Genomic DNA, 19,317 nt, shown 5'->3' with positions numbered 1-19,317 from the left:
TCATCTGTCTCATATAATACAACTTAAAGGTGTATGGCTAAAACAAAGTGGTGTATTCCGCCATTGATAAATAAAGTCAAAATAAAATTAATATCTTTCCATGAATAAACCACATCAATATTTCACTGAATGAAACAAAGATACTTTCTTTCACTGAATGAAACATAAAGATAACATCTTTCACTGAATGAAACAAAGATACTTTCTTTCACTGAATGAAACAAAGATACTTTCTTTCACTGAATGCAACATACAGATAACATTTTTCACTGAATGAAACAAAGTTACTTTCTTTCACTGAATGAAACAGAAAGTTAATTTCAAACACTAAATGAAACATAAATTATCTTTCAGAACATCACACATCAAATCCTTAGTGTTTAAAGCACACAAAGAGGTCAGTATAGAGGCTGGTATATAGGTACCTCAACACATCTCTTCAGTCCTGAGGCGGCAGCATGATGTAATGCAGTATTCAAATCCTGAAGATAAAAGGACATTTTGATAATACTATTTTCAGAGCACTTCTCTTTCATAAAAGAAGCGGGAAATATTTTTTTAACAAATTATTTTGGATATTTTTGAAAATGTTTCCGAAAGAATTGTACCACGATCAGAATCTCAATCTCCTTCTTTCAAGAAAGTAAATAAAATCTATTGATCTCCTCCCTGTAATCACAGGGAGACTCAGTATTATTCCTATTAACAAAGTAAAATAAATATCCTAATCTTTGACACCTTTCTATAAGAAGTTTAATCACATTCTGCCTGAAGCTTGGTTTATAAAAACAATGAAAACACACACAATGGCACCTAAAGGTCCTACCTCATCCTGAGCAGCTAAGTCAATCTTCTCAACCTCTCCATCTTTAAGAGTAGCTCCTCTCCAGTTGAGAAGCATCTGCAGACACTCCGCTCGCTTGCGTAGTACAGGGTAACACTGGGCATGACAGGGCTTCTCCATAGACACACAGTGCAGACAAGTCTCCTTGCGTCCATTTGTCTTGTTGGGATTTCCTCCTAGTTCCCGTAAAAATATCCTGCAAAGATTAAACAGGAAATATACAGTCTGAGGACCACTATAAGTGTTGTGCTGAAACACATCAATAAGTTGAATATTATGGCAGTGAGTTTTTTAGCCCTGTTTGGGAATGAAACAAGGGTTCTTGAATTTCGGAAATTGAGCATAAGGAAAAATTGGGAAATACTAAAGTGAACAGAAAAAGTTAGTTCTGTTTTTTTACGCTGATCACATTACAATTCAAATTTTTCCAATGTATTTTTTCACATTTTCCAATTGGTAATTTTTGGGGGAAAAAGATACCATTTTGCCGAATTTCGAACCCAAAATCAGGGTAAAAAGGAAACACTGTATGGCAGCTACATTATATATATATCATAATAAGTTAACAGGCATCTTGTCATACAAGAATCCAGACAAATACAATTAAATTTTTTTCTCAAAATCTGCGATGAGATTTTGACTTATAGATGAAAATCTACATGTCTGATCCAGAAATTACTATGTACCGTAATAAACTTTTCATGCCATGTCGTGCAGAGTAGTGAAGAGGTGTTTCATGCTGATGCGAGTCACCATAGGAACAGTTCGGATCAAGGGCTTTCCTTAACTCGCTATGACTGTTGTAGAGATTCAAGGCTGCTACCTCGTCCCCATTACTGAGATGTTTACGGAACTTTGACGATGTGCTTCCCATCGCGCTTCAATAAACACAAAAGCTCTGGTTCCAAATGGCAGGGTTAACAATAACAAATCTGAAACGGAAAAAAAAATTAATTCAAATGAAAGATATCAATATTTGAGTTATGGTTTTAATTATATAATTGTAATCATCAAACATAAATTCTTGATTGTCCCTTACAACCGTAGTATATCCCTGTGTCCGCTACTTTAACTCCATGTTTTATTTTCTCTTTCAAACAATGGTAGTGTATCACTATACCCGGTACTTTTATGTCAGTGTTTTATTTTCTCTTTCACACAATGGAAGTGTATCACTGTACCCGGTACTTTTATATCAGTGTTTTATTTTCCCTTTCACACAATGGAAGTGTATCACTGTACCCGGTACTTTTATGTCAGTGTTTTATTTTCCCTTTCACACAATGGAAGTGTATCACGGTACCCGGTACTTTTATGTCAGTGTTTTATTTTCCCTTTCACACAATGGTAGTGTATCAATTAATATATAGGTTCTTTAGTATCAATTTCAGCACCAACTAGCGTTTAATTATAAGCTAAATATATTTTTGTATCACATATTTATCCTGAAACAAGCATTTAGCTTGCCATATTGTACAAACCTCACTTATACCAACGTTCAGTTACAACGTATCAGGCTGGTGACCTCTGAAATTTAGATGATAATGTTGGGTAGTAGATCTAGAGGTCTTGATCTAAATACAAATGTATATATATATGTGTACATGTTAAGGTTATATACATTATGTGATTGTATTTGTAATTTTTTGTGTTTTGATAAAGGGGCGGATTGCCTCGAAAATTTAACAAACCTTATTGTTTACACTGTTTGAATTACTTCTTTGCCCCATATAATCATTACAAGTAATTTGTATCCTCCATACATTTATGTGAGGATCCAGTGTTATCTGGATTATACTGTTCATATTACTTCTTTGACCCTTATATATATGTGTACAGTATATTAACATAGTAACACAAATGAGAAGGAAGACAATTTTTATGACAAATGTGCCCTGACAGGCCTCAAATTCATTTTACAGCACCAAATCACCTTGCCAGAAATACAATTTATCTTAAACCAATCACTGGAAATGCTGACAAGATCATAGCAACAAATAGATGATTGGTTTATGTTTGGTTTATTTTGTTTAACGTCCTATTAACAGCCAGGATGTGTCTGGTTTTGGAGGTGGAGGAAAGCTGGAGTACCCAGAGAAAAACCAGGCAACTGCCCCACATGGGTTTCCAACCCGTGACCCAGAGGTGGAGGGCTAGTGATAAAGTGTCAGGACATCTTAATCATGAGGCCACTGCGCTGCCCCTCAAATATATGATATGAATAATTGGATTGCAATATATATAAACATATATATGAATTCAACACAGTACAATTACGAAAGGAAATTCAAATCTTTACCAAGTTGGATCACCATTACAAAGTGCATATGATATATTGTCCTAATAATTAGATATATAACATAGTAAGACAAAATGACAAAGGGAGACAATATATGTTAAAAGTCCATGATCCCTACTGTTGAATGCTGTTATATAATAAGCTTACATTGTCTATTATCACAACCTAAATCCCACCGCTCCAAAGCTGGAATTTAGTGGTCTAATGCACAAACACAATAGCTGGATACCAGTACAAGTCTACTCTAGTGGCCTTAATTATCCTGTGCTTTTTAAAGAGACAGATAAAAAACATTGTTATAAATACATATAAATATAACCCTTATTTACTTACAATAATGGCAAAACAAGAACTACTACAGCTAGTGACATACTCTTAATATTACTAACAAAGTCATACACAGCAATGCATATATACATTACACAGCAGTGCATATATATATCAGCTTCAAAATTATTTGTGTTTTAATTGTAACAGTGTGATTATAGCTTCAAAATAATTTATCTTTTATCATGACAGTGTAATTTAGAGTGGCTTCAAATTAAAATTATTTTTTGTTTTATCGTGACAGTGTAATTATAATACCTTAATAATAATTGATATTTCATCATGACAGTGTGATTATTATCATGACACTACGTGTGCTTTTACAGATTTCTGCTTATTTTTACGCTCCCTGTTTTAACTTCAGAAAATAATAAGAAGTGTTATAAAAGTCAGGTATACCAAAATTTAAAATGAACTTATAATTACTTAATCTTGAATATATTCCATGCATCAGGCTCTAGATATTACATGCACAACTAGCTATAGGATCAATAATAAAAAGTTCTATAATGAAAATATCTCTTAGACATGAAGACTGTACTAAATCTTTCTGCAGAAATAGAAATATTTAACTTCAAATGTAAAAATTAACTCAAAATGTTCAAAGTACAAAATGTGATATGCACATCTTAAACTCACACTTAAAAATCCCCATTAAGTTTCATGAATGTTTCTTCAATAATTCCTGAGAAATATTGGAATTGAGATTCCAATTTGCCAAAATCCAAAAAGATAACTAGCTTATAAATAGAAACCATTTAGAAAATCCAATACAACTATACATGATTATCAATGCAAGCACACCAAGTTTCAAAGTGATCAGTGAAAAATTGTATATCTCTGGACAAAATTCACAACAAAAAATGCTGAAATAAACAAAGGGCAATAACTTTTATATAATTAAGCAAAACTAGTCAAAACAAAATATGTTGTTCAGTGAAACACAACTGTATATATATTGATTATAAATCCTACTAAATAAATTTCAAAAGAGATTTGCTGAGAATTGTAGATGATTTCCAGATAAACAAAAGTTTATGCCAGACAGACAACACCATATATACCATTTGGTTGTTGGAGAGAAACCAACAGGGGTACTCACACATGCCAACTGTGGGGAAACAACTAACCAAACATCATCCCCTAGCTTCCAGTACACCATGACCTCAAGTTCTAGGGAAGAGTATCCCCTAGCTACCAGTGCACCGCGATCCCAAGTTCTAGGGAAGAGTATCCTCTAGCTACCAGTACACCGCGATCCCAAGTTCTAAGGAAGAGTATCCCCTAGCTACCAGTACACCACGATCCCAAGTTCTAAGGAAGAGTATCCCCTAGCTACCAGTACACCGTGATCCCAAGTTCTAGGGAAGAGTATCCCCTAGCTACCAGTACACCGCGATCCCAAGTTCTAAGGAAGAGTATCCCCTAGCTACCAGTACACCGCGATCCCAAGTTCTAGGGAAGAGTATCCCCTAGCTACGTATACCAGTACACTGCGATCCCAAGTTCTAGGGAAGAGTATCCCCTAAGTACCTGTGCACCGAGATCCCAAGTTCTAAGGAAGACTATCCCCTAGCTACCAGTACACCGCGATCCCAAGTTCTAGGGAAGAGTATCCCCTAGCTACCAGTACACCGCGATCCCAAGTTCCAGGGAAGAGTATCCCCTAGCTACCAGTACACCGCGATCCCAAGTTCTAGGGAAGAGTATCCCCTAGCTACGTATACCAGTACACTGCGATCCCAAGTTCTAGGGAAGAGTATCCCCTAAGTACCTGTGCACCGAGATCCCAAGTTCTAGGGAAGAGTATCCCCTAGCTACCAGTGCACCGCGATCCCAAGTTCTAGGGAAGAGTATCCTCTAGCTACCAGTACACCGCGATCCCAAGTTCTAAGGAAGAGTATCCCCTAGCTACCAGTACACCGCGATCCCAAGTTCTAAGGAAGAGTATCCCCTAGCTACCAGTACACCGTGATCCCAAGTTCTAGGGAAGAGTATCCCCTAGCTACCAGTACACCGCGATCCCAAGTTCTAAGGAAGAGTATCCCCTAGCTACCAGTACACCGTGATCCCAAGTTCTAGGGAAGAGTATCCCCTAGCTACCAGTACACCGCGATCCCAAGTTCTAGGGAAGAGTATCCCCTAGCTACGTATACCAGTACACTGCGATCCCAAGTTCTAGGGAAGAGTATCCCCTAAGTACCTGTGCACCGAGATCCCAAGTTCTAAGGAAGAGTATCCCCTAGCTACCAGTACACCGCGATCCCAAGTTCTAGGGAAGAGTATCCCCTAGCTACCAGTACACCGCGATCCCAAGTTCCAGGGAAGAGTATCCCCTAGCTACCAGTACACCGCGATCCCAAGTTCTAGGGAAGAGTATCCCCTAGCTACGTATACCAGTACACTGCGATCCCAAGTTCTAGGGAAGAGTATCCCCTAAGTACCTGTGCACCGAGATCCCAAGTTCTAGGGAAGAGTATCCCCTAGCTACCAGTGCACCGCGATCCCAAGTTCCAGGGAAGAGTATCCCCTAGCTACCAGTACACCGCGATCCCAAGTTCCAGGGAAGAGTATCCCCTAGCTACCAGTGCACCGCGATCCCAAGTTCTAGGGAAGAGTACTGGTATGAAGCTCGCCCATGACCCAAGCAGCATAACAGCATTTTAATATCAGCGTATTAACGATCAGGACATCCGCGACACCCAGTAAGTTGTTAAATCCTTTGTTTGAAAGGACAATTCAGCCAAGATTGCTTATGTTTTGCTCATGTTACAAAATCTTCCATAAAATTGTATTTTTTTTATTCCTTATGATCATGAGCTATATATATCCATGCCCATGAATTGATACAAGCTAATATTTTCCATGTGTTTTTATGTTTTTTAATTAATTTTAAGAGGGATCTCATCTGAACAGCCATCAATTTAACTGCAAATTAACGAGCTATCTCTGCATACTTTATTGCCTTACATGAGACTGCATAATTAAACCTCTCTCAAGACTGAAAACAAAAATGGCTTTGTTACCAAAGCAAAGCAAATAATTTATGCAACTGAAACAATGATAAGAAAAACATTCATGAACTAGAAATTAAATAACCTTTGATGTATTGTTATGTAAGTGTGCATTGATTTAGTTTAAAAGAATATGGAATAAAATATAGATGTTTGTATATAAAGTTTGTATCTATAAGGTGTTTTATTGTAACAGCCGTACTGCTCTGAATGATAGAAATACAGACTTTTACATTAATTTGATGTTTTTGCTTTATTTTTGCTGCATTAAATTTATTTTAAAGTCAGAGCTAGACTATTTAGCTTGCGGCAAGCTTGCAGAAACTAGCTCGCCGCAAGCTTGCCGCGAGGTTTCAAATACTAGCTTGCTGCAAGGTTCCAATTCCTAGCTTGCAGATTAAGCTTGCGGCAAGCTTGCAATAATAGTGAATCGCAAGCTTGCCATTTCTGTTTGGGCAGTGGTTACAGATTGGTACAGTTAGGGTCTCCTACTAAACAGATGAAAAATATATGGAGAATTAATGTTAGAACAGGAATGTGACCAATGATTTATTTTTATAGAGAACTAATCACTCTCTCCTTCCATCATGTGGATCTGTTTATAAGTAACTTTATACCGCTCAAAGGTCACAGCATTTAAATTGACACTACGTTATAATTGATGCAGGCTTTCCCAAAACTTAATCTGGTCATTCTGGGTATTCAATTGCTTCATGGCAGATGACATCTTCGCTTACTCTACGCTAAGCTCCATTTCACTAAGCTTATAAAATTAGCGTACGTAGAGTAACCCTTGGTTAGCGAAGATGGGCAGATGATCACCTACATTTGACTAATAAACACCACGTGCACCCACCCATGTTATGATGCAACTTGACACTCGACCTTGTCTCATTTCATACAATGTACATAGTAAGTAGAACCACAGTAAGAATAAATAACAACAATGTTTATATGTTAATGCAATTCATACACAAGTGCCAAAATATTTGTCACTTAGTTTTACAATGTTTTGGACAGATAAACACTTGTTTGTCACTTAGCTCTTAGTTTTACAAGGTTTTGGACAGATAAACACTTGTTTGTCACTTAGTTTTACAAGGTTTTGGACAGATAAACACTTGTTTGTCACTTAGTTTTACAAGGTTTTGAACAAATAAACACTTGTTTCATGGTGTCAAACAAGTACACTTAACAGACCTATCGGCTGTTACAAACTCTGAAATTTTGCCTTCTATTAAACGTCCCCCCCCCCCCCCCCCCCCCCCATATGAAAAGTTGCACCCCCTGGGCATTTATTAGAATAGATATGGAATATGATAAAATAATAGGTATGCATATGTGATATACAATACAAACACAGCATTGTTTAATTGTGGTGACTTAAACCTGCAGAGTATAATGTAGAAGACATAAAAACAGGAATTCAGAATTTAAATGACAGCCATATATTGTTAACAGATCGTACAACAAAACTGCAAGATTTAAATGTCAATAGATTTGATACCAAATTACGTAATCTACCTACCAAGACCATCAGCCATGAGTGGTTCAGCAAAGTTATATAGGTCATGGGGTATAAATAATCCCCCACCAAAATAACAGGTCTAGCCATGTATAGTGTGACTCGTCTACCAGTAAAATGTCACATACAGATATAACAATGATTACATGTATCGCCACAAAGAAACTTGATTGATATCCATCAATTATGCCACAACATGCATATATAGATGTGACAAACAGTATAACTTCCCAAAATCGATCACCTCTTGATAACGACTGAAATGGCAATGTATAGTCAGTACAGAATGTATCCTTCTTTATTAAAGTAATTAAAAATCTTGCTAATTTATATGTACTATGCTTTTGAATTTATTATACAGAACAAATTCTGTGTTCCAAATAATTAAAATATACCGGTACCCAAACAATTCTTCTTAAGCTATGTAAACTGGTCTTACCTGAGCGAACATGACAGGTGCCCATCTAACCGACCATGAAATCAACACCTGTGGCAATAGTTGTCATAAGCTTTGTCTTGGGGCATACCCATGTAGTATCTATAGGTAAATTGGTAAGTAGCACCTATGACTATGATGAAACCATGTATAATCAAGGCAATACAGTCTGTTTATCATAACTTAAGAAAACATGTTGAAAGTTGTATGCATCTTATTTGCATTACGCCCTGAACAGGTATTATTGCAGTTGACAAATTTGCATGTATCATAAGGAAGCAAATAGTAGTTCAGGCTTTGATTTAAAATGCAAAATTGACATCCTGAATTAGTTTAGAAACAACTTAAAGGTTTAAAATCATAGTTTCTATTTCAATTTCTAAAACCGTTCTAGTTTGAAATGAAATGAATCCCCCTTATCGTACCTCATAAGCACAGAATTGTAGCCACAAGCCAGATGCAGGTCAGTGTCAATGACGGCCTTGTGAAAGGATAAGTGAAATGAATCAGAATGATAACTTAACTATTTAGTTGTTTTTTTTTTAAATATAAATTCTACATTCTATGTATTTATTACCTTACATAATATTAACACTACTATAAATATACGAGACATCATCCAATCAATATTATCCACAGATCATGACTGGTCAAAATGGATCACCTCTCTGAACTCTCTATAAACCAGCCAAACGTTCATGTACCCTACATGATTGGTTTAGAAAAGTTCCATTGTATTTCCATCATTTAATTGGTAATCAAAAATTAAAATCTGGCAAAAATATGCCATACACCGGTGCACGAGACAGACCTTGGTGCCAACCACTGAATGTTTTTTTTTTGCTACCTTTTTGCTAATAGATGTGAAATTCTACTTCTGCCTCTACCATTTAATTGACCTATTTCATTAGGTAAAAGATTTTGTCAACATGTAGTGGGAGAGGGTGTCATTAAACTTGCAAATTGATAGTCTACATGTACAGAAAAAAACACTGTATATTTATGCATCATAAGACTACATTTTTTAAATAAATGTATGTAAACACAAGAGGTTTTTTTAAATAGCTTTGTGTGAAAAGTGACTCACCTGACAGTGACTACACTAGATAACATTGGCCAGTTTCTTTCAAAATGTCAAATAAATTATAATGCAGAGGACAGATTATTAAATCTATGGGAGTATAAGACAGATTAAAAACAATCGCTAGAATGTAAGACAATGCATGTTTCATAGACATAATCATACATTGACTTCCCCATTGTCTCTTAGGTCTACCAACACCAACACACGTTAACCAAGTCAACAAATTAAACCCAGAACGTGTTGATCGATACAGACCTACTCGTTAGAAAATCAATACGCAGACACACCTAAACGCCATACCTAAATTGACCTATCAGTTTGGCCCGGGGCTACCACTCTGACCCATTGATTAGATATCACCTTAAATAATTCCATGTGTCTAGACATGGACACACAGACCCAGACGGATGGAAAATTTAGGCCACTGACAGAATGGAGACATCGATACCTGTTGTGTAAAAACGAGCATATATTACCATTTCGGTGTAATATTGTGTATATTTACACATAAATCTGTTGGTAAACCCTACGTCTTCCATCTCTGCACGTTTTTCGAGCGTGAAGTCTTCATCCTTTCGACAGAACGATGTTTTTCTTCGTCTGTTTTTGTTAGTCGTGTGGTTAGACGTGAATATAGGTAATTTCCCAGAATGCGCTGTTGCCTATTTCCTTCCGGAATTCTATTTCCGGTAATATTGTAAACACAGCTGTTCTCTGCAGCAGCATCAACTCGACACAGCTGAGCTCCGCTCATCAGGACCGAGTCTGAGTAGGATTGTCGTGAACATTATATCGCAACCACATGTTATTTGTTTGTCTTTTAGTTTTGTGAAATGTGTATTGAACTCCGAGTGATTTTTTTTAGAATATTAAAAACTGCCAATCACCAATAATTCAGGAATTTAATCTTGATTTTTTTTCCAATCCAAATGTAACAATTAATGTTTATAAATGCAATTGTAAATTTTGCAAAACCAATGAACAAAACTATGTTTAAATTAATCTTGATCCAAATGATAAAGTATGTAGGATATGACGGTTGCCTCCCTTCAATCGTGTCCTGCGCTTTGTTACGGTATGGTGTAAAATAATTTATCTTTACGAGACGAATAATTTGAAAATCGACCAACGGCATACTTGCCAACTTTCCCGATTTAGTCGGGAATTTCCCGATTCCAGACTCCCTGCCCCGTCTCCCGATCGTATAGATAAAACATAGTGTATTCTCCCGATTTTGGAGAATATGTCTTGATAACCCCGTATGGAGCCCCTATTCATCTTGTTAGATTCACTAAGGCCTATGACAGGTAACGCTTGCTGGCTGGTGAAAGACATATGTGTGGGGCATTGGTCAGTTAACTGACCTGCTCACAGACCGTAACGAAATTCTGACACTTCACTGACTGCATGGGTGACAATACCCCGATAAATAAACAATTAATTAAAACTAATCAAGCTGAGGACGCGTGGTGATGGTTTTGTAGCAGGTCAGTCATGGTTGATTGAACGCTTGTAAATGGCTTCGTATACTGCCTTTGATGTCAAGCGCATAAACGACCTCTACTTGACAGTATATCTCGGACAGAAAAAGTGAAAACAACACTGGCAATGTTATCAACGGAGTATCAAATTTGACAGATTACTTATTGAAATGTTATCTACATTTAAACATTAGCTGATCTTTAGATAATTAGCACAAGGAAATAAATTCACAATAACGACCATATAGACCGAAGGCCTGGTTGCCGGTAGGTAACGTCGTTTCAATCACCGTAGCATCACCATACTTCGTGTCAATTAACAGAGACTTATTTTGGCAGAAACTTTCCCAATTCACATTTTGAAAGACAGAAACATGTCCACAAATACTCACTTTCGTAAACTAAATACTGTCATGTTAAAACTTTGAATTTGAGTATCAGTCCCCATCTACAAAGTACTGAGTTGCAATTAAGCCTATATAGTGATTACAACTGCTGGTACAGCCCTTTTTATTTATATATTTTTGTATCATTGTCTTTGTTGTAATCCAAAGGAAACATTTGAAATTTCATTCAGATATTATATATTGTACTCTAGATATTTATCGTGACAGTTTAGGTATTTTCTTTTGAAGTTTACTGCTGGAGAGAAAGCTTGATAGAAAGTGATATCATTGTGATAATTTGCATTTAATTGACTGACATCTATCTAACAACATAATTTTCATAACATATCTAAGTAAATACTTTTATTTAGAGTGAACAGTGAGTTAAATCATTTCCAGAAATAATTAAAAATGATGTAATTTTGCAGTTTTTTTTTGTAACTTGTTGCTTATAAAATATAATTATCTTTCCAAACTTGAATAAAAAAGAGCATTGAAATAAGTTTTCCCCCCTTTTTTTCAGTGAGGGAAGGAAGCTTAAGTGTTCATGCAAGGGATTTATTTTCCAATAGCAAATTATCTCCCCTTAGTTTTTGTTTGCTAAATGTGTCGCACGTGAAATGTGTTTTCCGGTCAAAAATGTCGCTCACGCACTTTCTCCCCCATGAGAATTTTAAAAAGTTGGCAAGTATGCAACGGAGAAAAAAAAAGATCGGAGAAGGATATTCGTTCCGAAACGTACAGAATGAGATGCTAAACGACTGCAATATACAACATTTTCTACAAAACACAGGTTATACTCGCTAACAGAAATCACTGTAATAATTTGGGAGAAAAAACACAACGCAGAGCAGCACGATACGTACAAAACAGATACCACAACACAAGTTCAGTACAAGACATGATGGATAAACTCAACTGGCCCACACTTCAAACACGCAGACTAAAGACCAGACTTATACTACTATACAAAATCATTCACCATCATGTCGCAATAGACCCACACGGCATCATGCACCCAGCAGACCCTAGGACAAGGCAAACACACCCCTACACCTTCAGACACCTATCTGCCACCAATGACACATACAAATACTCCTTTTTCCCACACACAATAACACAATGGAACCTCCTCCCGGTGGCAGCAGTACAATGCACTACACTAGAGATCTTCAAGGCACATACACAATGCAGCCCTTGATGATCTCAAGCATACACCGTAAACACACCCTCATGTTTTTATCTTATAGTTTCCACTAAAAAAAAATTAATAAAAAAAACCCTCTCACTGTAACTAAATTCCCTCACTTTTTTAACAGCATCCAACCTACAAACTGACCGTAATCGTCATTTTTGACGGAGGTCGTACCAGGAAGAAGAAGAAGAAGAATAGTCGTATTTTATCATTTTGATCGAAAAAAATGCAGGCAAGGACATATATTGCAGTTAATCTTAGTGTTGACAATAATATGTCGAGAGAGATTGAAATTATTTTAGTCCTGATATTACAGCTATTTTATTAAAATACATCGGGAAGGATAGATATATTACAGACTTTACATAAAGACTTATTTTTCCTGTGACGGTTCTGACTAAGGGAACCTAGGATAAAGAATAAACTGTTTTATTTCTGAGGTAAAATATCGAAGGAATACAAAAACAAGTTTATAACATCGTTAGTATAAAATTAAAACTACAGGCGCCTGCATCTGGCTAGTATTTATAGAACAAATCTCAGCCCCCTACTCCTACTTTCTATATCAACAATTGTTTCTATAAAAAAAAAAACCCGATGCAGACGCCTTTGGTTAAACTGACATTGTAATAAACTCACTGCGCTTTTATATGTATTTGTTATAAACACTTTTTTAAAAGCCCTTCTTTATTGGAGGCTTCTGACTGGAAAGCTAGATTCGGAAGTATTTTGTTATTTATCTGTGTAAAGTTTAATTTCAAAATGAGTGTAATCTCGCCGAATACAATGAACATTCGTTTTCTGTATCTAGACGTGAGATGGCATCTTTAGAATTACATATTTGCTGACCGATTAAATCTCGTTCGAGGCGATAAAATTCGTGTCTGTTGGAGAGAATACTACTAGTAGTCCTGTTCTAACGGTTCTCGGTCAGGACCGTTTTCAAAGATTTTGGAAATACATGTAACTATCCGTAAAGATGGATAACTCGTCCGGACTAATTGTTATCTTAGCGTAAAAGAAGAAACGAGTTTGCTTTCCAATACAAAAAAGTTTATGGTTATTTTATCAAATACATTTGTACTACAAAAATATTAATGTTCGTGTCTCTTATTGTATTTTCTAAAACTGTTGATATATATCCGGTGATTGTATTGGTTTTCTTTGTGTATATACTTTGTTATGCATTGCATTAGCCTTGGCTCGCGGAAAGTGTTGAAGTTTTATTAACAGGAAGAGAAGGATATAGACAACAAATGAACAGAAACCTTGCTGAGATTCAGTTGTCCTGGAGCTCCACGAGAGGATGACGTAGGAGCGACCGTTAATGACGTCATTAGAGAGACACTTGTTGTTTTATGTTGAGTGCCACATATGTATGGAACGCCAAATTAACATATATTCAATTAATTGAACATATCTTTAATTATTTTAAGATGGATTCAATTCAATTGAAGATCTATCTTAAATTATTTAAAGTTAGGTACAATTGAATCAAACATATCTCTAATTGAATTGAACCAATCTATAATTGAATTAAACATACCTTTAATTGAATTGAACCAATCTTCAATTATTTGAAGATAGGTTCAATTAATTGAATATGTGTTAATTGGGCGTTCCATACATATGGGAAACAAGATCACCCATAGACAGTAAGTGATTTGCCTCATGAGTGTCCAATACACGGCCTAGAGGCTCCAGATGACCTTACTGTCAACGATCGGTTGGAGAAGACAGATAGAGACATACAAGAATTGAGAGAATTCCAGCAAGCTTTGCTAGGCTATTGGTTCGATACTCCGGGGCGGAAGAGGTCAAGACTTCGGCAGAGTTCCGTAAAAAGATCGCCAATACATCCAAAAAGATATTCAAAAAGTGTTAACGGCAGTTAAGATGACGAAAGACTCCAAAAGGGGCACCGCCCCTGGTATCAAGTCTGTGGGGAATCTTGTAACACATAACGACAGAACTAGAAAAAAAACTGTCCGACAAGAATATTTGTACTAGCATGAATTGATGATGCGAGGGATAAACACAAAACAACTCTGTGAAGTGCCATTGATACCTTAATAATGCCACTTTGATAGCAAATGTGTTTGAAGTAGGTAGGTCCGTGAATAGTTTTGGATTAAACAAAGAGATTATATCCAGGATTTTACTGTATGTATAATTGTATTGAAAACATTCCGTAGGATATTGTTATTTTGTGGTTTTATAAAAAACCATCAGCTTTAAATCGGCCATAATAATGTCAATTTACTAATACATGTGATGGAAGTAAAATGTCTGTGAATAGTCTGTAAGTGAAGTGATTATTTCTTGGATGTAACTATTTTTGATACTTTGAACGAAAACACTCTATGTGAAACCGGCCATAATGATGCTATTTGGATTGTGCTGTTGAATTGGATGTATGAAATGTGTTCCGTAGTACCTACACTTGTTAGTGTTCGGTTTGACCGTTATGTACAGAAATTGACAGTAGTGTCAATTTCAAGGTCATGGGGTTTTGTTTATATGGACGGACTCGCCAATAAATATCGCATCCCTTCAATCGTTATCACGTGAACAGAAAAGAGGATCCATTATTCTTGGCATATCTACCTGGATGATGAGCTGGAAACATTGTCCAGCGGTGGACATGTGTATCCACACATTGACCGATAAAAGACGGATCGAGCCGTGATGACGGGAAAGCGATTATGATTTAATAAATACTAAATGTCCTCAATAGGCCTGTATGTCTCACATTTTTAAGTGTGTATTGCTAAAACTAAAATTAATTGATAAATCTGTGTCTGATGGAATGACAGTCATGTAGGTGGAATTAACAGTTTTTGAGAGTGGCCTCCCGTGGAATTAACTGCACTTTGTGTTATTAAATGACTTTCCTGAGAAATGTATGGAACTGTGATAAATGTGAAAAATATAAAGCATTGGATTGAAATATGTTCTTTGTCAACAATAATTAAATTAATTTCTTTATGAATAAGATTACTAGATGATTTTGTAAAGTGTGAATCGGTGAATGAATGATGTCATTTTTTTCGGGAGTACGCATAAACAGGTGGGATATAGAGTCATGCATTGTATATAATTTGTTATGCCTTGGGCCGTGAAAAGTGTTTCAGTTGTATTTAGGAAGCTGTAATATAAGTAACCATCAATAAATGTTTTGGTTGAAAACTACGATTAGAGTGACTGTGATTCTTTTGTGGGGGAAGTCTGGTCTGTGAGATAACTTAATTGTCAGCGAGGCAGGATGAGCTGACCTCTAGGTTAATTTTAGCAGGTCCTATGCATGCTTAGACTGGCCAACAGGCACCAAGTTTTTTTTTTTTTCTTTGTCAAGATTGCCCCACTAAATTCTAATACTAGATTATCTCCCCTTGTTTGAAAATTTAGAACATAATATTCTAGAAACATGAGGCCAGTCTAGATTCTGCCAAATGGGACACATTTAGGCCAGACAGTTTGGAGAGAACGGTCAGTTAAGAGTTGGGAGTTTGGCAATTAGATAGTAATTAAAAGAGGAGGTCTTTGGAGTATTTGGAGTTTTAGAGTTAAGGATACAAGTAAGGAGACTTTGAGGAGAGTTAGATTTGAGAGTCGAGAAATCGGATAGAATAGTAGTCTATGAGTATGTTGTGGTAGATAGAGTATAGTTTAAATGTACATCTAGTAACAAAAGTTATAGATAAAGTCTGGCAACTGGTATTGAGTGAACGGATATTACTTGGTGGATTTATACAGTATTTATGATATTGTAAATACAGTGTAGATACAAACTTTCGAAATTTGTCGTTCAATTCATTTTGAACTGGTGTCAGCGGTTAAATGCAATTGAGATTTATAAAAAAAACAACAAAAAAAAACAAAAAAACACTGGTAGCAACGTCAGAATACAAAGACGTAATAATGGTCATCAGAGGTGGGATAAATTCAGTTTATTTCCAAATGCAAACAACATTTACGATAACAAAATACTCATATACACATATGTATACATATTACAAATTGAATGACAAGATGTTAGAGGGCACAACACAAGCAATATAATTACGACACATAATCAATAATGAATTACATATCATTTTTAGAACTTGTAACAGATGCATAACAATTCAGCATTTACATAAGGTGGAAATGTCTATGACAACATGACAGTATGACGTCATAATCTAAACATATACTATTCAATATAAGAAACTAATTTCTAAATATATACAAGAACAACATACATGAAAACTGAACTTATTTTCCAAAACATACTTACGAGGAGAGGAGTGGCATGTAACAAAAAATACACAATCCATTCAATGTTTGAACACTTTTACTGGAAAATAATTATATCAGTTTATATGCACTTCGACAACAAAAATAAAACTTGTTTATGTATGTTTTTCTTAATTCAGAATATGCAGTAATATCAGGAAATATTTCATTACTGCTGTTTTACGTTGCAAATACAATGAATATTTAACAGTTTGGAGTTTGGAAGAAGACCATTGCAGAATCTACCGTTTTCTTAATGTTAAAAAGGTCTTTGAGAAAAGAAGATGGATTTTGTCAATTTGTGGTGATACATCTTGTTCCCACACTTCACATCCATAATTCAGTATACATGCATCACAAGTGTCAAACAAAGTTTCCATTAAAAGTCCAGTTTTCAGAGGGTAGCATTTTCTTTTCTTTTTCTATAGAGCAACATTTTTGTTTTTCTGTATTTACTCTTACGTATATTTAAGAGTATAGGACTATAAACAATCACGCATATATTGGAGGTCGGTAACGTCTGCCGAGAACAAGACTGTATCATCTGCGTATATCAACATAATGAGGTTAATCAACTGTAATGAATAACTTTGACAACTATAATTCATGAATCACTCTACATGTCGTTTAAAAAAAGAATAGAGTATTGGGGATAACGATTCGTCTTGCAATAATCCGACATGCAAATCAAACATGGCGGATAATTTACCATTTAGTTTCACACATGAACGTTTTCATTGAAGTGTCATGTCTCCCTATCTTACAAACGTATTCCTCCGCTCCATTGTTTTATAGAGGTAGTGAGGACTATATATTTTTAAATAGTATTTTTTAACTTCAGTTGTGTCAGCGTGCTATGCGACCTGAATGTGAACTGTAAAGTGGATACGATGGCGAGCAAGCCTTGGCGGGAATATTTGACCCATTGACTTGCGGTCAGCTGGGGACATTTTATTTATATTTGGTCCAGAAAAAAAACCATATCATTCCTCAGCGAAAAGGCATCAAACTATTATTTTCAAAGAAGATTTAAAGAAAATAAAGAACAAACTATAAATACTACAGCATATTACAATAATACAATCCTCAAAATAATGCAGTTACCAAAGTTTTACCAATATTTGACCAATGTGTACAAATCAAGTGATATTTGGACAACCTTTAAACAACAATCTATTCCGTCAACTGCTTCTTTGACAACGTTTCGCCAACTATATATTCACGCAGGTGAGCCTAACTAACACTAACCATACATGAGCATGCTATCTGTGTAAACTGTGACAACAATCTTTATTGAAATGCTGTAACCACACAGCAACGAAAAATTCCGAATATTAGACTGTTAGAAATACTCAGTCCACCCTAGCGAACTTTCTATTTAGAGTACAGGGTTCAGGGTACATCATTTAAATACTCAGTCCACCCTAGCGAACTTCCTATTTAGAGTATAGGGTTCAGGGTACATCATTTGTAGGTGATAGCTTAGCCTAGCTAATCACATGTGTCTAACGAGCAGCGCTATTGTATACTATCTCGGCTGGATACCTGTTTGGTGTGGGATTAGGTACTATCGCCTTACGACAGCAAAACGACAATCCTCAAATGACCACACCTACAACATGATCAGCTAATTCTTTATAAGTCTGACATCTTAGATCACGTGGTTTTAATATAGCAATATAACCTTGTTTTATACATACTTTCAGCTGTTTGTGTTAGTTATATCAACACATATCGAGTCGATGATCTTAACTTGTCTTTAATTTGAGCTTATAATCAGCACTTGTGTGAAACACATCAGAGACGTTCATTTACCTAGTGACAGTGTGTTCTTTATCGGATCTGAAAATATACTAGGTCCCCCTTAACAATAAACAGGATTCAAATCATTTCGCTGCAACATACAGTCGACATTTTAAAATAAATCGTTTTTTTTTTGTTCGGACAGATATACACCACCATGGCTGTTGCCAAAACGCGATTTAAACAGGAATGAGAATGTTACCGATTGCAAGATATTCAATTTCCACGGATTCACGTTACTAACATCATAACATTTTGTATGCAGGAGCAATGCCTAGGCGATTAAAAGGCTGGTTTATTCTGCGTGCGCACAATGATTTGTTAAATCAACCTTTCAAATTGAATGTTTATCTGATTAAAAGACGTGATCAGTACGCCCCCTATACTCAAGCATTGTTAAAGAAAAAAGAGGGACAACCAGGTCTACCATTAATCACCAATTACATTGGTAACGTATAGTAGCTATCTTTCATAATGAAACTGGACTATTGGACAGTAATAGCTAATATTGACAGAATATATAGGCATTGACTTATTGCGAGGCCAGATCAAAACCTGTGGAGACATCAACCACACAAAATACCACAAAACAGAATGAAGAACATTAGGGCAGCCTTCAACCGTCCCCTCAGGATATAAACAGGA

The 19,317-nt window shown here is 35.9% G+C and overlaps 1 protein-coding gene across 3 annotated transcripts in view; it reads right to left on the bottom strand.

The window, feature by feature from the left end:
• LOC117318062 overlaps window positions 1-10,161 on the bottom strand; it is a 40,018-nt gene extending 29,857 nt beyond the window's left edge. For all 3 annotated transcript variants that reach the window (XR_004530293.1, XR_004530294.1, XM_033873064.1), the window contains exons 1-4: window positions 10,006-10,161; window positions 1,531-1,776; window positions 827-1,040; window positions 426-482 (exon numbers count right to left, since the gene is read on the bottom strand). Coding sequence is in view for 1 of the 3 variants with exons in the window: in XM_033873064.1 (XP_033728955.1) it covers window positions 426-482; window positions 827-1,040; window positions 1,531-1,718 (459 nt within the window). In the remaining 2 variants the exon portion in view is untranslated. The remainder of the gene's footprint in view (window positions 1-425; window positions 483-826; window positions 1,041-1,530; window positions 1,777-10,005) is intronic.
• Window positions 10,162-19,317: the final 9,156 nt, after the last annotated feature.

The sequence above is a fragment of the Pecten maximus genome, chromosome 19 (assembly GCF_902652985.1).
Source record: "Pecten maximus chromosome 19, xPecMax1.1, whole genome shotgun sequence".
Classification (NCBI taxonomy): Eukaryota; Metazoa; Mollusca; class Bivalvia; order Pectinida; family Pectinidae; genus Pecten; species Pecten maximus.
This window is presented reverse-complemented; position numbering and strand designations above follow the sequence as displayed.